This window comes from Caretta caretta, chromosome 8, assembly GCF_965140235.1.
Source record: "Caretta caretta isolate rCarCar2 chromosome 8, rCarCar1.hap1, whole genome shotgun sequence".
Taxonomy (NCBI): domain Eukaryota; kingdom Metazoa; phylum Chordata; order Testudines; family Cheloniidae; genus Caretta; species Caretta caretta.
This window is the reverse complement of record NC_134213.1, coordinates 12,649,685-12,676,084: the sequence shown is the minus strand read 5'-3', so window position 1 is coordinate 12,676,084 and position 26,400 is coordinate 12,649,685. Positions and strand designations below refer to the sequence as shown.

The 26,400-nt window shown below is 44.9% G+C and overlaps 1 protein-coding gene across 3 annotated transcripts in view; it reads left to right on the top strand.

The window, feature by feature from the left end:
- JADE2 (jade family PHD finger 2) overlaps nucleotides 1-26,400 on the top strand; it is a 152,324-nt gene that overhangs the window by 25,140 nt on the left and 100,784 nt on the right. For all 3 annotated transcript variants that reach the window (XM_048861811.2, XM_048861814.2, XM_048861810.2), the window contains exon 4: nucleotides 21,536-21,693. In XM_048861811.2, coding sequence (XP_048717768.1) covers nucleotides 21,536-21,693 — 158 coding nt within the window. The remainder of the gene's footprint in view (nucleotides 1-21,535; nucleotides 21,694-26,400) is intronic.

The following is a 26,400-nucleotide window of genomic DNA, read 5'->3' as shown; positions in this document are numbered from 1 at the left end:
CCTTTATGGCTTTGGGGGGAATCCCTGCTGCCAGGCAAACTACTGTGAAGAGATCCTGGAAACCAGTGATTTCATGTACCTGGCTAATCTCAAACCTCTTTCAACATCCCTCTGGAAGCTGTGTTCCTGCTTTGCTGTGACTAGGTTGGGGGCTGAGGTGCCATCTGCATTCCCTATGACAACAAAGGCATCAGTGTTGCATAGTTATTAGCTAGGTCAGGGTGATGTTTATTATGAAAGACTCTGTGACCAGGGATTAGCCATACACATTATAAACCCAACGCAAGGCAACTGGAAAAACAAGCTTCTTAGCGTGGAAAAGTACTGAGCTGTTTGTAAACATCCGTGGTGCAGGCTATTGCCAGGGAGCACACTCATATTTATCAGTGCATGGTGCAGAGTCCTGACAGAGCTCTTCTTTGATGTGATACAGACCCTGGGCCTGATTCTCCCTCCCCCTGCACCTTGTTTAGCCATTTACACAAGGGCAAAGGTAAGAGCCACCCTCCTCTGCAGAGCTCAGCAGCCACTCCCAGTGAACTGAGCAGCTCAGCAGCCACACCTAGTGAACTGAAGTAGCCCCGCACTCTGCTAAGGGTGAGATTGAGCTATCCATGGGGCAGCCCCTCCCTTGGCCTTGTCATGTCCATCCCACTGCTTGCTGCTATGTGAGAGCTGCTGCGTAAACTGGATTTCATGCTGTGGGTGAGCACCCCTCCCATATCCAGCCCTTGCACTTAGACAGTCGAGGCACATCAGTTCAGCTGTCTGCAGAACCTTGCATCCACAATGTCATTACCATCCTCTTGCCTTGCTCTATTAAGATTTTTATTACCTTGATTAGAGCTCTGGCTTCCTTGAACCCAACACCAGCTTGAGTTAAAGCCAAGTTGTTCTGCCCAGTCCTGAGCATGATTTGTGGGTCCCCAAGTCAGCAAAGGGCCCCCCAAAGCTGGGGCCCAGTAGAGAATGTGGAGATTTATCCCTCTCTGCTCTTGCTGCTGCAGGAACTGGGTGTGCAGGGGATGCCTACTGAATGTAGTAGAAAGTTCTCTCTCTGGAGTGGGAGCTGAAATGGGCCTGGACAACTGGTCTCCAAGCAGGTGCATTTGCTATCTGTGCATAAAGCCTTAGCCCGTGTTGCCTTCAGCTGATGGGTCTGTGGGCCGTTGTGAGGTGGGTTTAGTTATTGGGAATTCCATACTGTAAGAAAGGCTTCTACGAAATCTACCCAGCCAAGCAAGAATGGTCATATTTGCTGAGTCTCGTTAGGAAACGCAGAGGCCTCACTGAGAAGTTTGTAAATTGAATCCAACGTCTTTGTCAATCTTCCCAAACCAGTGTGGTTACTACAAATTAATGCCATTGTCTTTTGATTTGCTGAGAAGGGCGAAACAAAGATGCCTCCTGTTCCCAGTTTAATTTCTGTTGTTCACTGAACCACTGGCATCCAACAATTTGAAAAGAAATGAGGGTAGATTAAGGGATACCAGATTGGCTTCCAGACGAACAGATTAAGTCTCTTTTTTTACCAACAGACAGATAATATTAGTGCTTACAGATACACAACAGGCATTGCTACAGTTCTTAGCGCTGCTGCTGAATATTGCCGCCTCATCTCAATTCGGAGTGAACCAGAAAAATGTGACATAAAGCAATTGGATAAGAAGGGCGCAGGCAAGAGCACTGAAGGCAGAAGGGAAGCTGAAATGGACAAGTAAGGTCATTAATTATCTGGGTGCCGGCCGGATGCTGATGCAAGGAGAACGTGTACAATGGAAAAGCATCCTTAGAGTTTCGTTGCTGAAATCACGACATTGTTTTCTCTTTTTCCACAAGCATTTGTGAATCATGTGTTTGTGAAAGTGAGGAGCCAAGAGCACTGGCTAGTGCCTAGTATAAAATCCTGCAAATCACAATAGGTCAGACTGGATTACTTAACTGGTCATGTTTGGTTTTACTGTGAATGAAAACCTCCCCAATGCAACTCCGTCAGTCCCTTCCTGTGAAGCCATCACTAGTCTATTCCTCGGTCCTCACACGCTATCCTGACATGCTGCAACCATGTTGTTTTTTCATCCTGAGCTCCCCATTTATTTCTGCTGATGGACTTCATCCCTCACCTGCAACATGCTGCTTTGCCAGGGCTGGGCCCCCCACAGCTCTGCCACTGTGCCGCAATTCCAACCTACAACACACTGTTAAATGACCTCTTGTGTCTGCCCATGGGTGGATTGGAAAGCACTTATACACACATGCATACATGCCTGCCCTGAAGTGAGACGAATCAGACTTCCAGAGGAAGATGTATTTGTCCCTAAATTAGAAGAAGATTGTCAGTAAACTTTGCATTTGGGAAGCCATTGCTCTCAGTGCATTGGCTGTTGCTGTGTCCTATGTGACATCATTCAAGATGGAAGATAGAACAGAATGTTGTACCTAACACCTAAAAGAAAACCTGATAGATTAGTTTTCAGAACCAAAAAGCATCCCCCTGTCCTTCATGCTGTGAACCATTGCTCCACAACCACAGAAGAAATTATGGCCATCATTCATAGTGAGGTACATACAGCCAAATGGAATATGTGAACTGTAGAGAAACTGCATAGTAAATCTTTGTTACTGAGGTGGATAGAAAGACATCAGTGAAAAGTTCCAAATTATTAGGTCTACAAAGGGGAAGAGATTCAAATGTGAGATTTCAAAAGCAGGAAAAAGCCCTTACATTTCCACCTGTTCTGTACCCTGTCTCACTAGCTATTGTATTATGGTTTGCTGCATGCACTTGATTTTGAATGATGGATATAATTTCCCTTGTGTTTTCTGGCAGTGCTTTGCAGCACAAAGGACTTTGGAGGGGCTTTGATTTATTTTTGCTAAAACTTTTTATGACAAAAAAAGTTTCTCTTTATAAACCAGGTATGAGTGTTGGGTGCTATTGCTTTCTACTGTGAGTTATGGAGCAGTGGCTTACAGTGTCCTAAAGATTTCTCTTAGGGATCATCATTCTGCCCTGGGGTATGGAACTGAAGGCAGTGGGGTCTCGTGACTGTAACCGAAGGGGGAGGATTTGGAATACAATCCCCACTCAAGCAAAACTCCTTTTGAGCAGGACTGCAGGATTTGGCCCAGTGGGAGTCACTTTGTTTTTTACTGAGTGAATTGCAGGTTTCCTGTGTGTTCCGCTCTCACCCTGGCTGATTTATGGACAGGACATTTGTCACAAGGCTGGATCTCTGCATTAGAATGGGAGGTGGCAAAGAAAGGAAACGATAAAAGTATTTCAATGTGAGCCCAATCCTGAACCCAATGGAAGTCTTGCCACTGACTAGAGCAGGTGCAGGATCACTCTCATGGGCATTAAACACAGATTATTACTTGGAAGGCACATTGAAAGCCAAGAGTTTGCAGGGTTTGTTGACAGTGATTCCCGAATGCTAGGAATCCATATATTGGTATTGGTGGTTCAGGTGACTGGAATTGCAGGATCTCTTTCTGTACTAGAGGGCCCGATCCTGCGAACTTCCTATGAGGTCACTCAATGCATAGTTTTTACAGGGAAAGGCTCAGAATGTGGCCCATAGCTCTGCATCTCCATCTAACTGCGCTTTACTTCCCCGTGGACTTTGGGCTGCTGCAATCCTAATCAGGTACAAGTCTCTGTCTGAGACTAGAGCTGGGGAAAGAAGTGCTCCATTTGCACTTGCTGATTACCAGTAACAGTGGGGGAAAACAGATATTACATACCTCTGGGGCTATTAAATAATAAACATGTAGGATGGTAGACATTAGAGATGGAAAAGACCTACTGATATTGTGCATCATTCTAGGATGTGTTTGACTAGACGCTCTGGTCTCACACAGCACAACATAATGCAGTGTGAGTTCACACAGCACGGAGTTGTTATACGTTAGTCCCTGGAATCACTGCCGTTTTAAAAGCTAATTAAAAACTGTGCCAGACATATGTTTCTTTAGTTTAGATTTAAAGACCAAAACAGATTCAGCCCCTTGGATTTCAGCCAGAAACTGATTTTACACAAGTGGAGACTAGTTACTAAAGGATCTGGATCCGATATTTTAAATTGATATTTGGGACTAACCAGATAATTGGCAGCTTCAGCCCTACCATGCAGTTGTTGTAAAAGCGTGGCCCTTACATAAGAATTTAAAGCAGGAGCTGAATGTCAGCGGGCCTGGTTAGGCCACTCTAATAAAGAGTTTTGTATGTGAGAAAAGGTACTTGAAATCAATACAGAAATTTTGCAGAAAGCTAGTGAAGAGACTTGAAAATGGGGCTGTTAGGCAGAGAAAAATATGAAGTGGTAAGAAATGGAGCAGAAGTGTTTTCCACTAATTGAATCCTATGAAAGGCAGCACATTCTGGGAATCCTACAAGTATTGAATCAGACCAGTCAAGTGTAGATGTGATAAAACCATTGACCATCATCCCCAGGTCTTTCTTGTTTCACCGTGTTTCAAAGGTGATAAAAGGAAGTCCCAGAGGCAGTGAGACAGTGGCTTGTCAAAGGATAATCAGGGGCCAGTGTGACACCGAAGCGCTCTGTGTTTGAAATGGGTGTTGTAAGAGCTCAGTGGAACTTGCTTCCAGTGAACTCAGATGTAAAGAAACTCCATTGGTAGGGAAATGGAACAAAAGGCCCAGATCATTACAATGCATCACAGTGCACACACTGCAGTTCCACTTATAGTGAATCTGTGCTTACAGTAATAATTGTTTGCACTTCTATAGTACTTTCCATCACACGCTGTCCGAGTGCTTTTCCAATGTTGGTCCAGATTCTCAGCACATGTTCCATTAATGACCACAGTGCTTTGCTGATCTATACCAGCTTAGCATCTGGCACAGCGAACATAGGCTATGAAATAAGGAAGCAGTGTTATCTCCTTATGACAGAGGAGGAAACTGAGGCACTGGGCAGTTAGGTGACTCATCCTAAGATGCACTGGAAACCTGTGGCAGAGTCAGGAATGGAACCTGAGATCTCCTTGCTCCTTGACCTGTCCAAGCTATGGTGGAGTGAAGTGAAAAAATATTTCCTTGTAAGAGGTGGTGTTAATTTTACTGGAGAGGGAGTGTTACAGGTACATGCTTGAGGGCTAAATCAGTAAGACCTCAGTTTTACCTGGAGTCAGGTGGTGGGGGCAATCAATCCTGGAGTGCCCCTTGGTGGTCCAGTACAGCATCACAATTATGTTTCTGCCTTAGTTTCCCCTGGTGGGCTTCGATAGAGACAGTGAGGATCATGTATATTGAACAGTGCCCTTTCAGGGGTCTAGTTTATTTAACCCAAAGGTGGAACGTGTTACAAATAGGCCTCAACCCAGCATCTCTAGCTGGAGGGGGTTGGAGAGGGGTTGAGTTAACCGTAGTCCATTGGCCCTACCTATGTTCAGGTTACTTACCAGCTAGGTCCTCTTGGCCTGCAACTCTCTTGTGGAGTCGGCCTCTCATCATTAGATGGGGAAGGGTCTCTCCTCTTGGGTCAAGGTCCCCACAAAGGTCAAACCACGACCACCGTTCCTCGAAACAGCATATAATTCCTCTGATCTGGGGCTTCTGATGCTACCTGGTGAAGTCCTTCCATGGGGGACAGGTTCTGCTGAGACTTGGCACTCATAGCTCCTACCTTTTGGAGCCTCTGCCGCCTAAGAGCATGCTTCCTTGATTTCCTTTCCTGGTGAGCCCCCTCCCCTTAGGAGCCTTTGCTTTCTGTGTTCTGGGGGCTGCTCCTCTCCTCAGGCACCTCTGTTCTGTATCCCCATCCCACTGCGAATAGCTTCCTTTTATCATGTCTGGATGCTTCCCTGCCTACCTAATTGCCTCCCAGTTACTCAGTAAGTTAATTAGTCCCAGTGAACTTGAGTTGCCTCATTGCCCCTTGTGAAGCCTGTCAGAGGTATGCTGAGCCCTCCTGACGCCTTCAGAGGGCCAGCTACCCTCTGACAAGCTAGTTCCTCAAATAATAACACTTGTTATTTATTATTTGTTTATGGTGACACCCGTGGTGTCTAGGTGCTTTCCACATTCATAGACCCCAAGACTGGCCATCATGAATGCAATTAGCCTGGGCTGTGACAGGTTGAGGGCATAGCTGAGTATGATAGATCCGGCTGAAAACCCTGGCCATGCTAATAAAAAGTGGATCGCAAGGACAACTTGCAGACACTGGCAAGCAGAGGGTTTGCAGTGGAACCAGGAAACACAGCACAAACTGAATGGGGCATGTGTGCTGCTTCTCGTGAGCCCCTCCATGGTAACAACTGAACCTGTGAGAGCGTCCCTTCATAAGAGAAGTCTGTGGTTGATAGTGTTCAATGTTGTCGAAATATCTGGAAGAAGAGAACAAGAGAAAGTGAATCTGATTATGCGTCTGATGAGAAGTCATTTCCGTCTGTGATGCCATGATGAATTGGCCTGAAGTAATTTCCCATGTAAATGGAGTTAAGGGGTATTGCAGTTACGATCAAACACCTTCTGTAAGTTCCTGGCAGGGCAACTGCAGGAGGCAGGATCCCCGACTCGATGGGTTGGTGTTCTTCCCTAGATAGAAGTTGTAAGGACTAGTCAGTAATTAGACCTGATGGGCCAAATCCATCTGTGATGTTACTCCACTGATGTCAGTGCATTTACACTGGGGATTCACCCAGCCCCTCATCTAACAGTTGAGAGAACGTTTTCAAGGAAATGCCCATCGAGCAGATGCAGTAACAGCTCCGGAATGCGACTGAGCTCGCTGTTTGCCCTTTTTAAATGGCTGGACAGGGACAAGAGTGGGGAGAGTCCATGAGCATGTGTCGGCAGAGCTCTCTCTGCTCAGCATTGTACAGTGGTTAATTTTTTAGATGCTCATTCAAGCCAAGAAGCTTCCCATGCATGCCAAATTTGAGGATTGTTGTTTTTTCAGCATTTAACTTGCTCAAAGGTGGAGCCAATGGGACATCTCTTTAAAGTGGTCATTACAGACCTGGGGCTAGATTTGAACTTAGAGCTTAAAGGCTCCAAGCCTTGAGCTTGTTAGGATCCATAGCTTTAATTCACAGGTGTAAGGAATAAGGAGAGAGTATTAACTGCTGTGAGGAAACGAGGAGATATCTTTTACCAGACAATCCCATCTGACGCTTATCTTTTGTAATTCCAATCCAGGCAAACAGGCTTGAACAAAATTAGCGCTCTTGATGAAACAAGGAGTTGAGAAGCAGGAAAATAAGAGTGCTTTACTCTTTCAAGCAGAGCTCGGGGTCTGAGTCAGGTGCTCCAGTAAGCGGTATGAAGGTTGGGAAGTGGGATCCAGCTCTGAAATCAACACAATAAGAAATCTCTCAGTCATAGGAAGACATGACATGAGAAAAGGAACCTGTGTGAAACCAGCAAGTGACATTAAACCATCTTGCTGTTCACAAACGTTTTCCTGCATCCCGCAAAATGCCTCTCCAGGACTACCCCACGCTTGGCAATGCATCACCATTGAGTTGACAATACTCAGCACCAACCGTTCAGAGGAATGCTACTAGAACCATGTTCCAGGTCAGCAAGGAAGGAGTTAAAAGAAGTATATTTTTCAGACTGCTGAGAGATTTACCTCCCTTTTTATATTTCCTATGGCAACATTTTAAATGGCCTTTTATTTTTCCTTTCCCTCACGTCCTACTGTGAGACACTCTTCATCTCTCACTCTCCAAACCCCCAAAGGCGTCAGGGTTAGCAAACTGTTCGAAATTGGTGTTGGGGGTGTTTTTTTGTGTGTGCTTTTCTTTTCTGAGCAGCGTGTTCTTCGGTGCTTGGAAGTCTCACAGACATAGATTCCTAACTTTTATTTCCTCCAGCTCAGAAGTAAAGAGGTGGCAAAGTGACTGGAGAGACGTTGGGGGATTTACTGATTCTTTCTCCCTCTTTAATGATGGTGCAGGAGTACACCAAAGGCTGTCCCACTAGGTATTTATCTGACTGAGGATGGATCACTTGATGCTGCTCTGTCCTCCTACACTTGAGCTGTGGACAGAGTCAGGCACCCCTGAGAACTTGTTTTGAAATGTGAACCACATTTGTACAAGAGACCCTTCTGTTTCCTTTTCCTTTTTGCTCTTCGTGCTCTGCTGGGACACCTCTAAGATACTTGAGTAAGTTGAGTTAAAATGTGAGTGCTTCATTTTTGACTGTTCAGCATGTTTAACACTAGAAGACCAATACATGATTAGCTTTTTCTCATTATTGTTCTGAAACGTGGGGAAATAACCTTTAATCAGCTAAAGAAGAACTACTGGACCCACAGCATATGTTGTGGATCTCAAGGCCTACACCACACTTGAAATGTGGCGAAGAGGCAAATAGAACGTTTCTCAATATAGCAAGACAACGGAGATTGACTAAAACTATATATGGTGGGAAAACACCAAGTGACTGAGAGATATATATCAAAGGGCCAGCACCTTATCTACATGTGTGAGGCCAGCGCACCAGGGAGTGAAGCAGGGACCTCCAGGGCTAAAAGCACCTGATGCTACAACTTGAGCTAAATTGTCAAGGCTCCCAAGATGGAGCTGTAACAGACTCATAGCCTTTAGGACTGGACGCAGAGTGGGAACTCTGTAATATACCAATCATTGCATTATATATGCACCACATAAGCTCTGTTTTGAAGACTTCCAGGACTTGTGCTGACCCTTTGTAAAGAGGCGAATTTTACCCCACTGTGTTTTTAAAATCAGTGTGCAGAGCCCGAAGAGAGATCAAGATGCTTTGGGGATTGAGTCGCAGCCCATGAGTGGTGGAAAAGAAGACAGAGGAGAGGAGTGAAGAATAATGTGACCTGATGACTAATGTTTTCCTGTTTTGCCTCTTTTTTTAAAGTGAATTTAGTGCTGGTCAATAGTTGCTTGGCTGGTAGCTCTGGAGACTGAAATCCTCAGAAGAGGGACTGTGGTGGGTCAGATTGGCAGAGACTCTGGGGAGTTTTCACCGTAAACTGCAGCTTTGGGCATGGGTCACTTGTTGGTTTGAATTAAATGGTGGGTTCTCTGTAACTTGAAATTTTTAAATCAAGATTTGAGGACATCAGTAACTCAGCCAGAGTTTAAGGGTCTATAACAGGAGTGGCTGGGCGAGGTTCTGTGGCCCATGATGTGCTGGAGGGCTGATTAGATGATCATGATGGTCCCTTCTGGCATTAAAGTCTATATATGAGTCTATGAGTGTGGGCAAAGGCAGTGACAGTTTCCCTGTGCTGCCCCACAACGTGCCCCAATCCTTAACTGCAGGGACCACCTCTCAGGGATGAGAGGAGTGTCAGTCCGAAAAGCCCATTCAGTCCTGAGCCAAGAAGAGTTTGGTTCATGTAGTTTTAAGAAAACAGGTATGATGTTATCTGGCTCCTGAGCCTTTAAGATCTGTGAGATGTTTGTTGCAGCTGGAGTGGAGCTTGAATGTAGGAATAGACTGACAGGCAGGATGCAGTTCACCCCAGTGCAGAAGGTGAACACCAGGACTGTGCACCAGCTAAGCCCCAAGTCTGAAGTAGGGAATTAATTGAGGCATAGACCCAGTGCTAGCACTCAGCACAAAGGTGAATTTCACCTGCTTTGCTTGGTCCATTTTTTTGCCATTTTCTTCTTGTTTTCTTTTCCATCTGATTAGTCATTTTATTTTAGCATGAAGGTGTGATTGATTTATTGGGTATCAGGAGACATAACAAAATGTGCCAGTTTTGCTGATGTGTTGTTGTTGTAATGCCTTTCACTAATGTGCGTCCCCCTGACTTCCTTTTGATGCTATGTTTATTCTTCAGCTCTGTTTAAAACGTTATCTACCACTTCCCCGAATAGGCGGCAGTTCAGAGCGTTGCAAATGGCACATTGAAAGCACACGATGATTTGATTCTGTCCGTGCCTCTCAGGATCACAGAGCCATGGCAATGCCATACATTTTCATTGGACTGATATTTAATGATGGTATTTATCATGTTAAAGCAAGTGTCTAGGCAGGACCAATAATGCAGGGGGGGAAAAAGCCAATGGGAAAAAGACAGATGCCTGCCCGCTGTAGCACTGCTGAAGATTCCCAGCCCGAGTTCCCGGAGGCGGTGGAGCCTGTGCATCTCTTGGCACAGCTTCTTTTGGAGCAAGAACAGTGGTCCAGGTATCTAAGTTTTATGCTAGAGGAGAGAGGCAGCTGGGGCTCTTTTCGAGCATTCAGAGCTGGTTACAAGGGAGCAGCTAGGCGGAGGGGCACATGCCTTTCAGCACCTGCTGTGGTCCAGGTGTGCCCACCAGACACTGAATTTAGGTATCAAAGAACAGAAAGTCAGGACTAGGGGAAATCAGGTCAGCTATTACCTCCTCCTCTGCTCCTTTTATTAGAGGGAGTTAGAAGATCTGGCAAGGAGGTGTTTCCTGCTTCTCCAGACGCACTGATCGAGATGGAGGGGTGGGGGATCAGCCTGGGAATTGCAGAGCTTGCCCGGGACATGGGGCCAACAAAAAGTGTTTGGCCTCAAGTAGAATCTTGGTTTGCTTGTGTTTGTGGCTACCCCTAAATACAGGCCCCTGGGGTCAAATTTTCAAACACATTTATGTGCCTAAATGTGCAGATAGGCACCTGGTGGGATTTTCAAAAGCACTTAAGCAGGTTAAGTGTGACCAGTCCCGTTGAAATCAATGACAGATGTCTAACCTGCTGGGGTGCTTTTGAAAATCCCACTAGGCGTCTATCTGCATCTTTAGACACCTGAATACCTTTGAAATTGTGGCCCCTGGGTCTTGTCCTCTTTCAGGTGGACAGAGTTCTTCATACATTGAGATCTGGATTGTGCTACCTCCCAGTTCAATGAGAGGGAGAGAGCTACCATGGCCGGTACATTACTGAAGTCATGACACTGCAGTCACAGTCGCCATAGTTGGTCTCGTGGCTCACGTTGGCTATTAAATTAGAGGTGTAGCTCTTTAAACTGTTGTTCACATTGTTTGAAGAAGCAATTAACATCTTCCAAGAGATAGCAGAACTGGTGTTGCTAAGCAGCAGGCCTTTAAAGCCTGTTTGTCAATTTCTGCAGAAGGGAGGAAATAGTAAACAGTCCTATTGAGAGAAAATTACTTGTTTTCTAGTACACGACTTTCCCTCCGCCACCAGGTCCTCAGTTCATCAGTGCCCAATTTATCCTTTATTTAGTTTCATAAATAATTCAGAAGAGTTTGAGTAGAATAATTGAGTCTTTTCCCAACCCTAATCCCAGACAATTCAAAACAAAAAGACATTTAGATTACAATTCCAGCATATTAGCTGCTGGTAGATTTCCAGACAACTGATCTGCTTTCCTTTAGAATTTCTGTGGCATTCTATCATTTCTAAAGCGTTCTGCTTTGATAGTTAGTAATTTATGCATTTCCACTTCTTCATGGAAAAACAGAGGCATCATCATGATAGAGTGTTGGCACACTGCTGCCTTTGAAAGTGGAGGCTTATCTGTCTTCGAAGAAGGACTAAATAAGCGAAGCAGTAATATTACAAATCCAGCCTGCAATGTGCCTTATCATCTTTGGAGAAATAGATACAATCATACTTATTTGGTTTAAAATTAGAACTAATCTTCTATCCCAACGTGAGTTGACAATCCTGAAGGGACAAGTTTGGGGAAAGACTTAGTGCAGGAAAACACAGGCCTGTGATTTGTGCAATATGCTGATGAGAAATTGTGCAGAACACTGATTTGCTACCCCCTTTTCAATTGTAAGGACTGCAGGCTGTGTTCTGTAGCATTCAGGGAGGTCTTGCACTCACAACACTATGCTTCACTTCAACCCCTGAGGATCTTGTGAACCATTTGTAAAGCTGGTCCTGCTTCACTCAGACTAGTGACCAAAGTCAGGTAGGTTGCACAGCATAGGCTTTCAATGGAGATGCTACCAGGGCTGCTGAAGGCACCCAGGCAGTGAAAGAACTGTGACCCCTTCACGTAACCGTGTAGCCTAAGAAAGAATTAAATAAATAACCTGCAGTAACAGCTGTAAACAAAGCCAAATGTGTTGATCTTAGTCTGTATGGTGAGGAGCTGAGTGCCCACAGAACAAAGATCCAGTCCAAACAGCACACATCAAGATAAAATTAGTCCACTTTCTGCTGCAAGAGGAGCAACGGATTTTTAGTGCTTTTTATAGTTGCCCTTGTGCTCCTGTGCCAAAGAAATCTTCCTGCAGACAGAGAGCACTGGAGCAAAGCGGCACTGCCTAGCGGCAGGCAACACTGATCACCAGTTTTAGGTATTTCTTTTCTCCATTCAGAGCCTCTTTTCAGTCCACTGTCTGCAGAAAGCCTCCAGATCCCATGGGTGGGGTGTTCTTTATTGCAATGATGTCAGATTACATAGCCAAATGCGACTCTGATGGCATTTGGTCCATGAATGACAGCTCCCCTTTGGGGGAGTGTATTTGACGGGTGCTGGACATGGTGGTGATATGGCCGTACAAGTAGAGAAACAAACAGATTAGATAGCTCAAGCCAGCTTTATTTTTTGAACCCTTACTACAGCGATTAAGGTGATACATACAATTGGAGGCTCCATCACTGATTTTTTATGTGGGCTCCAAAGCTTCTGCAGTTTCTAAGACTTAACATGACCTACAGAGACAATGAACAATCCAGAATTTAGTTCTCTGTACTGCACACTTACACACATCCATCAGATAAGGCACATGACCTGGATGCCCTTCCCATCTCTGCTACAGACTTGTGTGACTTTGAGCAAGCCACTTTGCAGCTCTGTATCTCTGTTTCTTCAATTTGTAGAATGAAGATAATGGACCAGATTCCAGGCTGGTGTAAATCACCTTTGCTTACCTCTCTTTGCTCCTGTGCCGAGAGCGGAGGATCCAACCCACTGTCTTTAACATACTGCAGTCATGTGATCGCGGCTTTGCAAATAAGAATTAAGATCCTAGCTAGGTTACTCTTCTAAAACCAGGGCTCTGTAGCTGCCAAAGTCCTCTTTGCAAGGGACAGCAGAATGATCCTTTTGGTGGTGGAGAGTAAAGTTAGGAGCCCAGAGAACCACTAGTCAAGTCATGCTGCTTTCCTTTATACAGTGTAAATCCAAAGTAATTCTCTGATGTCAATGGAGTTAGCAGCTCGGGGGAAAACCAGTGTGAGACAATCAGCCCCTTAGTCTTCACTCTCTGTGATCATATTTTTATTTTTATTTTTTTAATTGAATCTTTTCTGTTTAAAACAGTAAATATTCCTTATAATTTAGCCTAGTTTTTTTAAATATTGCTGATAATTAAGAGAATAATCAACACAGCACAATTAAACCCATGATCTCTTGCAACACTAAATATCTGATGATAGGTAACTTCTTTAGTGATGGCGGAGGTAATTATTTAGAAGAGTTTCTGTTTCTCTATAGGGTTAAATTCTCAAGGGAGATAACGATGAGATGTGGAACCTTTAGCTTTTAGGTCACCACTTTAAATCAAGGTCATATTGGGCTTGGCCAAAACTGCCATCAGGTGGCTGTTCCCTGGCCTCTGTGCCGGGAGTTGGTGGAGTTAGTCTAGTTATTGATAGACAACTGTCCATATCCTAATGTCACTATCACAGCTGGCATTCCTGTTGGCAATCTCGGCTTCCCTTCCCCCACCAATCCTCAATGAATCCCATAACTCTAAGTTCCGATGCTGCGCTTGTCAGTTACAGACAGAAAAAAGTAGGGATGGTCTCCCAAGAGAAGACTAAAAGCCATGCATGATGCTGCAGACGTTGGAACAGGGGTCCTGGTAGTTGTGCTTTCCTGACAGGTTAGTGTAATTGCACAATTATACTGCAATAAAAAAAGTAATTGGGAGGAAGACAACATTCTTGAATTTCCACACGAGCTGTGTTTTTCTCAGCAGCGTTTTGTCTGCTGTGCCAGCTTCAGACTCCCGAGCCAGAAAATTCCTAGATGAATTCTCATTATTTGCATATCATGAAGGAGTGATGTCATATTTGTGATTACTTATACAACTAAGTCTTTGAAGTGAGGATCATCACCAGGTAGCTGAGGTGGGTGGGTGGTGAAGCGCCAGGAGGAAGAGGCTGAAAGTACTGAGTTGACAACAAGGTCAGGTAGCTGAATGCACACTTCAGGGAGCCAACAGCGATCTCAAAGGCAGGCAGTGTCTCTGAGACTGAGACTTCAGACAAACTTAGCAACTGTTTCAAAGAGAAAAACCTGGCTTTGCATGTCTCTTGCTGTATTCCTGCTTGTTGTCAAATAGCACTTTGCACTTCACCCGAGGCTTCCAAAGGGAGAAATTGCTGAGGGCCAGCGCAAGATAATGAGTCCTACTTAAGCCTTTTCAATGGAGTCTAAGCGGGACATGATGTTTGGACCTCATGCAGAGGGGTAAGTTTTACCAGTCAGTAGGTTATGCCTGTTACTCCTGTGACTCAAAGTCATTATCCTCATTTTATAGATGGGGAAGCTAAGGCACAGATTGCTCACACCTTACATTTTCAGAAGTGTTTACTTGTTTTGGGTACCTCGATATTTCGTTGCTCACCCATGGACTTCTCAGAGGTACTGAGAACCTGCAACTTTCCCTCACTTCAGCTGGAGTTATGGGTGCTGAGCACCTTTGAAAATAAATCCCTAAGGGTCTCAGGTTGGGCATAAAAAATTGAGAGACCCTAAAATGAGTAAGCCCTTACTGAAAATGTTGGCTGGCAAGGTCTCTTGAGTTGGACGCGTTAGAAATGCTATAATATTTTAGCCCCATTGAATTTGCAAGTAGACAAATACTAGGATTTTAAATGGATCTCATGTCCTGTCATTAAAATGTGTACAATTCAGAGAGGAGAACTTGTGGCACCTTAGAGACTAACCAATTTATTTGAGCATAAGCTTTCGTGAGCTACAGATCACTTCATCGGATGCATTCAGTGGAAAATACAGTGGGGAGATTTATATACATAGAGAACATGAAACAATGGGTGTTACCATACACACTGTAACGAGAGTGATCAGGTAAGGTGAGCTATTACCAGCAGGAAAGCAGGGGGAGGAAAAACCTTTTGTAGTGATAATCAAGGTGGGCCATTTCCAGCAGTGACAAAAACGTCTGAGGAACGGGGGCGGGGAATAAACATGGGGAAATAATGCCCCTACTCTACTTTTGCGCTACATTGATGACATCTTCATCATCTGGACCCATGGAAAAGAAGCCCTTGAGGAATTCCACCATGATTTCAACAATTTCCATCCCACCATCAACCTCAGCTTGGACCAGTCCACACAAGAGATCCACTTCCTGGACACTACTGTGCTAATAAGTGATGGTCACATAAACACCACACTATACCGGAAACCTACTGACCACTATACCTACCTACATGCCTCCAGCTTTCATCCAGACCACACCACATGATCCATTGTCTACAGCCAAGCTCTACGATACAACCGCATTTGCTCCAACCCTTCAGACAGAGACAAACATCTACAAGATCTCTATCAAGCGTTCTTACAACTACAGTACCCACCTGCTGAAATGAAGAAACAGACTGACAGAGCCAGAAGAGTACCCAGAAGTCACCTACAACAGGACAGGCCCAACAAAGAAAATAACAGAATGCCACTGGCCATCACCTTCAGCCCCCAACCGAAACCTCTCCAACGCATCATCAAGGATCTATAACCTATCCTGAAAGACGACCCACTACTCTCACAGATCTTGGGAGACAGGCCAGTCCTTGCTTACAGAGAGCCCCCCAACCTGAAGCAAATACTCACCAGCAACCACACACCACACAGCAGAACCACTAACCCAGGAACCTATCCTTGCAACAAAGCCCGTTACCAACTGTGTCCACATATCTATTCACGGGACACCATCATAGGGCCCACACTATCAGAGGCTCATTCACCTGCACATCTACCAATGTGATATATGCCATCATGTGTCAGCAATGCCCCTCTGCCATGTACATTGGCCAAACAGGACAGTCTCTACGTAAAAGAATAATGGACACAAATCAGACGTCAAGAATGATAACATTCAAAAACCAGTCGGAGAACCCTTCAGTCTCTTTGGTCACTTGATTACAGACCTAAAAGTGGCAATTCTTCAACAAAAAACTTCAAAAACAGACTCCAGCGAGAGACTGCTGAATTGGAATTAATTTGCAAACTGGATACAATTAATTTAGGCTTGAGTAAAGACTGGGAGTGGATGGGTCATTACACAAAGTAAAACTATTTCCCCGTGTTTATCCCCCCCACTGTTCCTCAGACATTCTTGTCACTGCTGGAAATGGCCCACCTTGATTATCACTACAAAAGGTCCCCCCCCCCCCCGTTTTTCTGCTGGTAATAGCTCACCTTACCTGATCACTCTCGTTACAGTGTGTATGGTAACACCCATTGTTTCATGTTCTCTGTGTATATAAATCTCCCCACTGTATTTTCCACTGAATGTGTCAGATGAAGTGAGCTGTAGCTCACGAAAGCTTATGCCCAAATAAATTTGTTAGTCTCTAAGGTGCCACAAGTCCTCCTTTTCTTTTTGCGGATACAGACTAACACGGCTGCTACTCTGAAATCAGAGAGGAGAGATCTTCATAGCCACTGAAACAAAATTATCCCTTATCCTAACGGGCTAGCCAGCTGGTGGAAACTCAGAGCAAGATAAAAGGTTCAGGTTGACGCTGAATCTTGTTTGTTTATATCCTTTGGAGATAGTCACTTGGTGATACTGAGTAACTTAAACAGCCTTTAGGTCTGAATGGTGACATTGGGGACTGTAGATCTATCACTAAAAGGGCACATACATACATTATGTTTTAGAAATGCATTAGAGCTGCATTGGGTTTATTTATTTTTTATTTATATTTATAGTTTTCGTATTGCTTGATATTCAGAGATGCAACACTGTAAGGACTGACATCTTTTTCACATTACTTATGTTTATTTAGCATTTATCTTAATCTTATTTTAATTTTTCAGACTAGTAGCATAATAAAATGTTACTGTGGTGTTCTTAACAATTAAATTATATTGGCACATGGAGACTTCAAGGAACTTGACCTTTCGCAAACCCAGCCTAGCTCTGACTATAACATGTAGGCTGTTAATTATGTTTTTATTGGAAGATGCAGCAAGACTGTGTCTGGGCAGTTTAATTTAGCTCTTTATAGATGTGGTCAAAAATGTCTCCAAACAAATGCAGCAGGGAAAAGGTGCTCCTAGTGTTCAAAGAGGCAGCAATATAGGAAAGGATGTTTATGTATTTGTACTCAGCTGTAATTGTTATCAGCTGAGGCTCTGAGGATTAAATGACCTGACCTAAATACCAGGTCTCAGTTAGGGGTTAATGTCTATATTCCTACATAGTATCCGATTTGGTTTTGAAAATACCCTCTGGGGCATTTGATCTTTGTATTGAAAGTGTGAAGCCATCCTGGAATCATTCATTACAGTTCATGCCAAGCAATAGTTAGTTTGAGAATAAGCACTGAGAACAGATTAAACAGCATCTGAAGAAAACACCTGATCCATCCCAGCCTCACATAGGGTAATACAGAAGTAGCCTGAGACAGACTGATTAGGGCTAGCTGGTGTCTGGGTATTATTGCTGGCATTGTGGGTTATTATTTCAGATAATAACAGATGCGAAGAAAAGGAGAAATCATCCATTTTCATTTACAAATGGTTCTTTATTCTCCAAGAGACAGTGTAGCGCTAATCAAATCGTTGCTGTCAGGCAATCCCCTGGACAAAAAACCTTATTTACCATGATCTGTTTTATGGAATTATTGTTTTCCTCACAGTGTACATCAGGGAAACCTCAGTAGGTCCAGAAGCAAAATGGGAAGGGAAGATGAGCAAAATCACTATCCCAGAGCTGGAGAATTCTCCGAGAGGAGGGGCCCAGTTGAGCAGTTTAACGGGTCAGTGAGAATCAGAGTGCATTCGGCTGCAGGCTCTGGCCATGTAGGCAGGCATGTATACCACCATTTAGTTTGATTTTTTTCCTGTTCACTAAACAAGCTATTTTTTCCCCAAGACTGTAAACAATATCCATCCCTTTGGGAAGCCAGACAGAATATTAAAGTGTGAAACAGCTTTATAACCTAGTAATTCCTTTGCGTTTCCAGCAAACTGGCATGCTGTTCGTGAGCCCCAAAATGTGCCAGGTATTGTTCTCCACATCTGGGTCATCCAATAACCATTAGCAATTAAGACCAACAATTACAACCTTGTGAATTTCGGAAGTGTTGCTGACACCTCAAAGAAAACCTTAAGAGGCATTCTGGGCCAAATTCTGGTCTAAATCAGGAGTACGTTCATTCTCTGCAGAAGAGTCACCCCAGATTTATGCTAGTGGAATGAAGTAGAATCTGGCCTCCATTCAGAAATGATTCTGAAAACAATTTTCCGTTCTCTTCTTTCACTTTTTATTATCAGAGATACTGAAAACAGATGGCCAGAGCCCTAGCTGGTGTAAATCGGCATACCTCTGTTCAAGCTACACTAATTTACATCCGCTGAATATCTGGCCCATCTTTATCTACTCCTTTGGGATCTCTGAACAATAACATCCAGAGCATTTGTGATACTCTGACTAGAGTTTCTGATACTTTGTGAGGCAGATCCTGGTCTTAGTTAGACCAGTGTAAATCCAGAATACCTCTGTCGGTGCCAATGGAGTTACTCTAGATTTACTGTGGTGCAAGTGAAAATAGATTTGGCCCCGTGTCTCATCTATGGATGTCTTTCTCTCTTGGTATCCTTTCATTTGCTGTAAAATAAAAAAGTAGTCCCTCCAAACTAAAAGGAAAGTAGCCATACTTTCTAGTGTTATGCAGACTGAGGGTTGAGAAGGACAGAGAGGTTTGTTAGGTGGAGGGATCCCGCCGTCTGTGGAGGAGAGAGTGACCTGCTGGCGGCTTCTGTCCACAATCATGTCATTTTCAGAAAGGGGTTCAGCCCATTGGCAGTCTTCCCCCAGCAGTCCTGGCTTCTTTGGTCTGGGGGAGGATGGGGACAGGAAGACTAGCATCTTCCCCCTGAAAAACAAGAGGACACCAGCAGCGTCAAATGTATCTTGTCTACTTCTTGTTATCAAATCTTATGAGTGGCTCTTTTGAAATCTCACCCCCAAATAGCAAGAATCTCACAAGGTTTCCACCATGGAACAAAATCTTTTCAGCTGCCAAGCCAGAACCCTTTGTACTTACGGAGCCAATCTGGAACCAGAACTCCAGGGGCGGGTTTCAATACTCATTCTGGTCTGGGAAGATTTCTTAGGTGTTTGGATTCAAGTGTCCATTGATCCATCCCTAAATGTAATGGGGGGTGGGAGGTGGGAGGCAGTGACTGCCATAGTTATGGATACACAAGTCTTGTCATTCAAACTGCTTGTTCTCAGACATTTGCAGCTTTCTGAAACAGTCACATTATGGGATAGAACTTCCCAGGCTTAGTCTCTCTCCAAAGAGAGGTAACATTTCTTGGAAGCTTGAGGAAAAAGGGTCACAAAGCTTTTTAGTACCAAGGCAATGCAGAAAAAAATATTTCCCCTCATTTTAAAAACATGCATACCATGTTTTTGAAAAAAGCTGTAGGCTGGAGTGGCTGAAGGTAGAAAGTTCCCCCACCCTCTGCCTGCCCCAGCTGATCCTTTGGGGGTAGCTTGTACCCCAGGTGTTGCCGTCTGGGACTGAAATTGTAGATAGCCTCTGAATAGTTCCTTATACCTTTCCTCCCCACCCACAGGTATCCACACTGAGAGCCAGCTATTCTGCCCCTTTGAAAATATTTGTTTTGCCCATTAAGATTTGTAATTAACACAGGAGTTTTCCTTTAAGGATGCTGAAGGAAGCTCAGCCCATGGTTTTCCAGCATGTCCCTGAATCACTCTGTTGCAGAGACAGGGAGTTCACTGGCAATGCTATGTTTACTTCTGAAAGGGGGGCAAGGTCAGTGTCAAAGAATCTGGCTGTTTTTAAGTGCCTTTGCGTTTGCCAGGGCAGCTCTGACTATGTTTTAACAGTGATGAGTTTTAGAAAAAAAGACCCAGAGTATTTTGTATGAGAATTGTGTTGTGACCTGAAAGGAGCAGTTTCTGAAGGCTGATCAAAGAATGGTTTTGCTTATTTCCCTGCATTTGTCGCAGATAATAAAAACTAAAACATGCATGGGAATCAGGTGACTGTGTATATTCACTACAGCCTTATCTGTATCAGCCATTCAAGAAGAAAGAAAACATCAGCATGCCCTAAGAAAGCTGAATGCAGGGAAAACATGGAGTCGTATTTTCTGCTGAGTTCAAAGTAGATGTTTGTGTGAATATGTTAAATCCGTTCATCACCTGGAGGAAAATAGTGCACCCTTTATTTTACCCTTCTTTAATGTTGGCTATCTCTCTCCCAGCACTGATTGAAATATAAAGCCCGAATCTCGCATGCATGCATCCTACACTGATGTAAAGTGGAGTTACTCTTGATTTACACCATTGTAAGTGAGATGAGAGTCAGGCCCATTATGTTTATGTATCAAGGTACTTGCTGCTTGTCTTTTCATCTAGTTGTAATTTGACAAATGGCTAATATGCCTATTAAGTGGCAGGAGGAGAAAAAAAGAGAGTGAATCCCACAGTGAGTTTCCCCACTCAGAAAGGCCAGAGGTGCTGGTCATAAGGGATTGATATTCTAATCGCACTCAGTCTCATTTCTTAGTTACCTGCATCTCCCATGCTAACAATCTGCTCCCCCTCCTGGGGAACACACTGAACGCAATCTGTGGTTTGTTCCTTCTCTCCCCTAAAGTTGTGGGAAGAGAAGCCTGCATTCTCTTCTGGTTGTTGGAATAATAAGTATAGCGGTCCAAGTTCATCCAGGCCACCAAGTTCCAGGATCTCAACCTGCTCTGGGACATTGAGGCCTCCCAGTGGAAAGACCAGAATTCCCTGGAGCAGTTTTGTCTCAGTGTCTTTAAGCGGGGATGACTCAGCAATCAGTTGCAGTCAGCCAGCTCTTCCCTCACTGGGAGCATGAATAACAGGAAAGTAAAATAATGTGTGAGAATCAGGAAGTAAAGAGACACTCTGCGTGGGCTGTGGGGTTCCCTCCAGTTCTGTGAGCAGGCACTCCAATAGCCTGTTCCCCTAACCCCCATGAAAGGGGAGGGGAAGCTGAGCTGAAGACAGGAAGTTTTCTTGAAAGCCCTTGCATTGTAATACGAAGGACCCTCCCTCCAGGTACTTTTGTCAAATTGCGGGTAGGGTCCCTTGAAGGTAAATTTGTTTGAGGGAAAACAGAAGGCCTGATGGTATATCCTAGTGTGTGAACAGGAGTTTACCTGTTCTCCATATTTACTTCCACTGCCCCAGGCGGGTCCCTCTCTTTTCTCAGGCCTGGCATGATTGCCCCGTTGGAAAATCCCTAAAGGCAGCAGAAACCTGAATACCAGGGGAATGCTGATATTCCAGTGCAGTGTCTCATCTCTGCCGAGTCATTTAAGACTGTCTCATTGCTTTTTTGCTGTAGGTTTTTCGTACCGATCTGATAACAGCCATGAAAATCCCTGACTCACATCAGTTGAGTCCAGATGAGTTCTACATACTTGCCGATCCATGGAGACAGGAGTGGGAGAAAGGAGTCCAAGTTCCAGCGGGAGCAGAGGCAATACCTGAACCAGTGATTAGGTAAGTGAGCACAATAGTGATTATGCTGCTAGATGCATTGCAGTCTCTATTCCTGTCCTTGGACAGGATACTTATTTACTTGGCATTGTTCTGGCCATCTGTTTATTTGAGGAGCTTCCAAAATAATTTGAGTTTATAGTGCTGTCTAAACTGCAATGTAGAGTAAATAAAGCAGGCAGGCCTGGAACTTGAGCTAGGTGGAAGTGAGCCTTAAGCTGGTAAAAAAGCATCAGTCCCGGGATTCAGATCCAGGGGAGTGGGCAAATGATTAAATGCAGTCGAACCAGGTGATGCTTCCAACTGCAGCAGTGGCCTGTGCTTCTGTGAGGACAGCCAAGACACAGTGGAAATGTGCAAGAGGGGACAAGTGAAGGGCAAAATCCCTTAGTAAGCAAGTAATATATATGCGAGAACATATCTGTCTAGGCAGACAGAAATGTGGTTTTATAGGCTGTCCAAACCTACCATCATGGTCCTGGAAGGGCACACTCTAAGCTGTACAAGCTTAGCAGCGCACCAGCAGCCATACGCGCAAGTGACTTAGCTTGGATCAGTGATGGGTGATAGATTTTATGCCACGTGACCCAGCATTGCAGCATTCACATTCAGTGTATTGCTTAAAACAAATCCTTCGGTGTGGCCTGGGAATGTGCTGACAGAGGACCAAGGTGTTAACATGGAGCTTTGGGGCGGGATATGAACTCAGGCTTCCCACCCCCTCCCCCAGATGTTATGACAGAGATGTGAATGCTCTCCCTTAGGGAAAGTCTTCTCTCGTTCTTGGATTGCTGGGTATGAGTGAGAGAAGGACTCTCAGGGGCCACCAGCTCTGCATTTGCCCAGGTTGGTGTCATTTTGCAATGACCCAGGGGTTTGGAGAGGGTAAAATAAACATAAAAATCCACATTCACGTTAACCTCTTCAGTGATTTATGGGCGTGCAGGGTCCATTGGGAAACTCAGTGCCTGTGCTGGAGTCCCACTGAAGTCAGTGGGAGTTGGGACTTGGTAAGAGCTGTAAGACTTGGCCCGATAACTTTAACCGGCTATCTTTTATTGCCATCCACTTCAACACATTGCACACAGGAGAGGAAAGCAGAATGCTGGCTGCTAAATAGACAGACAGCCACCAAAGACAAGCTATAACAAGTGTATCAATCTAGATAACTATGCTATCAACAAATACTTTAAAATAGGCAAATAAAAGATAAGTAGCTGCTCAGGTAGGAAAGGGATGTAGAGTTACTACTGTCATCCATACAGAAGCTGAGCACTAGGCATGGACAAAGGGCAGCAACATCATCTGCTCCCTGCACTGAAATTCAAGGACACTTTTCTAAAGCCAGAGACTTAACGCCTGTGATGAGATTACATAATACTTGTTGAACTGCAGGACAAGGGGATCGTGACTCCTAGCTGGTGGGAGTGTCCAAAAGTCCCAGAATTTGGGTCACAAGTCTCTCAGTGCGTCACACAGCTACTCCCTTGGGACTCCCTTGGCACATGTTGTATCCTGCTAAGTGTAGTAAATATGGCCGAAGGTACTGTTGCAGTGTGATGCAAGCTGGGGGAACAATCCAGTGTTTCCCTCTGGGTAGCAAGGGTAAGAGAAATATTAGTAATGGGGGCTAACAGGCACCGTCAAGAAAAAGTATCTGGCGTGGTCTTTCATGGCCTATGCCTACAGTTCAGACAAAGCGAAGTAAATTGTATTTAGGATTTGGGGCTGGATCAGGTACGTTGCAGGGCATGGCCACTGTGCCCACAATCCCCCAGCTCCATTACTGATGACTGAGCTCTATTTTTTCTATTAAAATTGATTTCAGTTCTTCCCTTTGCCGCATGATGACACCCAGCTGTCCAGGTAACTCCACCAGAACTTAGGGCAAGTTATCTGCTCTATTCCAGTGGGCTGCTGCCAGCAGTGTGTCCACACCCCAACCTGTTTTTCTTTTCTCTTTTTCTTCCTTTTTAACGTATATGAATCATTTGGATAAGAATATCAAAGATCTTTGGGTTCCATGCCTTTAAAATGGTACAGGTCACCCTGGAGACCCTGTATGTTTTTAATCTTTAAAAATCAATTTAAAAAATGCTTTCAGGAACTCAGCAGGGGGAGATGACTTCAGATTACAGAAACTCTTCACTTAAAGTCATCCTGGTTAACGTTGTTTTGTTGTTACGTTGCTGATCAATTAGGGAACATACTCTTTAAAGTGGCGCAATGCTCCCTTATAACGTCTGCTTTGCCACTGCTTGCAGGAAGAGCAGCCTGTTGCAGCTAGCTGGTGGGGGCTTGGAACCAGGGTGGACTGGCAGCCCCCCATACACTCAGCAGGCTATCAATTGCCAGCAATTCAGCTGTCCCTCCCCCCACTGCCATGTGCTGCTCCTGCCCTCTGCCTTGGAGCTGCTCTCCAGAGCCTCCTGCTTGCTGGGGGTAGGGGGGAGAGGAGACAGCGACTAATGTCAGGGTGTCCCCCTCCCCCCTGCTCCTGCACCCCTCTTACCCCATCTCCATAGAGGAGGGGGGGACACGACAGGGCTCAGGATGGAGGGAGTTTCCTGGCAGCAGCTTCTGTGGTCTCAGCTTGCTGATTAACTTAACAAGGTAGTGTACTTAAGGGCATGGCTACACTGGAAACTTCAAAGTGCTGTCACGGGAGCGTTCCTGCAGCAGTGCTTTGAAGTGCGAGTGTAGTTGCATGCGAGGGCTGGGAGAGAGGTCTCCCAGCGCTCCTGGAAATCCACCTCCATGGGGGGATTAGCTCTGAGCACTGGGAGCCTGTTTACACTAGCGCTTTAAAGCGCTCTGACTTGCTGTGCTCAGGGGGGTGATTTTTCACACCCCTGAGCCAGCAAGTTAGAGCGCTATAAAATGTAAGTGTAGGCAAGCCCTAAGAGTGGTGTCGGGCGTACTTAAAGGGGAAATGTGCATCTCTGTCTCTCCCACACACAGGGTGTGTGTCTCTGTCTGCCGTGCTGTCTCCCCTCCCTCCATTTGTGCTGCCTTGTAGAGTGTGAGGCTACATTAACAACGAATTAACCCTTGAGGGCTCAGCCAATTGCTAGTTCATCATTTAGCAGTAAGGCATTCCCTGGGAAATATCCCCCCCTCTGACTCCACCACCTCAACCAAGCTTCACAATCATCATCGCTGTGTACAGTATTAAACTCTGTGTGTATGTGTGTGTGTGTAGTCTTTTGTCTGGCAAAAAAAAAATTTCCCTGGAACCTAACCCCCCCCCCCATTTACATTAATTCTTATGGGGAAATTGGATTCACTTAACATCGTTTCTCTTAAAGTCGCATTTTTCAGGAACAGAACTACAACGTTAAGTGAGGAGTTACTGTATATGGAGGAAATTCTGTTTTGCTCCTCAAATGATGGAGGAATTTCAATAAAGTCAATAACCTCGTCTGAAGCACAGTTTGTCCCTTGGTGACAGCTGCTATTGCAGCTGCCGGCCAAAAGTTATGAAGTAAACTTTTGTACACACATACCCCCTGCCTTCCCAAGAGAAAATATAGGAAGAAATGAAACTTTAATGAGAAGTCTGAACACATCAAAAGGGAAGTTGTAAAAGGGACTGTTGAGTTAACTTACTCCTTGAAAAACACCTGTGTGTGGAATATCCTTTTTTAGTCACCTTTAATAGCTAACCACAGTCTGAACTAGGAAACGTCCAGCCCTTGGACTGAAGGTTTTGGGTTTATTTCAAGATGAAAAGTGATAGCTTGGCACTACCTGTGCAGTAAGTGCCCATCTAAAACCAGCCTGAGCTGTTGTACTGGGAATTCACATTTTTGCAAAAAGCTTTTGTTTCTAGGCATTTTGTTGGACCGTGTTTTGTTTTGTAGCTTTGTGAGCAAAATCTTCCTACCCCTGCCAGGGGACAGGGAAAGCCTGGATTGCAGTAGAACCTGTTCAGGTGTGATGCACGGATGGTGAGACTGCACAGAGGCCCGGTGCACTACTGGGCACTGGGGAGGAAAGTTCCATCATGGCTCTACCGTGGGCCAGGGGATTGGGTTGGGGCAGGTGTGTTACTAAGCATGGCCATCGTGCCCACAACCACCCATATCCACTAACCTAACCCTGCCTCCAGGGACTGTGGGAGCACTCACACTCTGTCCCTGTGTCATGGGTAGGATCCTAATGCCCCAGCTCCCTATTTAGTTCCCCAGTGCACAGATAACTTGCTCCAACTGTGTGCAGGGACCAGGATTTTGCCTTGAGTTACTAAGTGGAAGCGGAAACCACAGTTTCCTGTATCTCTAAAGCAGGTGCATCCATGCTGTCCAGTGCAGCGCATGGTATTTCAGCAGGGCAGCTTGCAACAACCTTCATCTTCGGTCTTGAGGGAGCAAATAGAAACAGTCTCTCTCTCTCTCTCCTCAGATTCTTCAAATCGAAAACTCCCCAAGAGAGTTCACTTCTACAGGGCCCAATCCACCGTTTCCCTGCTGTCATTTTCACCAGTGCAAAGGGAGTGAAATAAAGTACCTTCCTTTAGCACCACACACCCACTTTGTACTCCATTGACCCCGAGTAAGCGACTGCGCCCCGTACGGGGTTGTGGTGAATCAGGCCCACAGAGAATAAACGCTGGCACTGTCAGATTTTCGCTTTTAAATCCCACAAGCATCTTTCATCACACAAAACAGGAAGCACAGCAGATGTATGTGTGTGCCCTTCCTCCCCAGA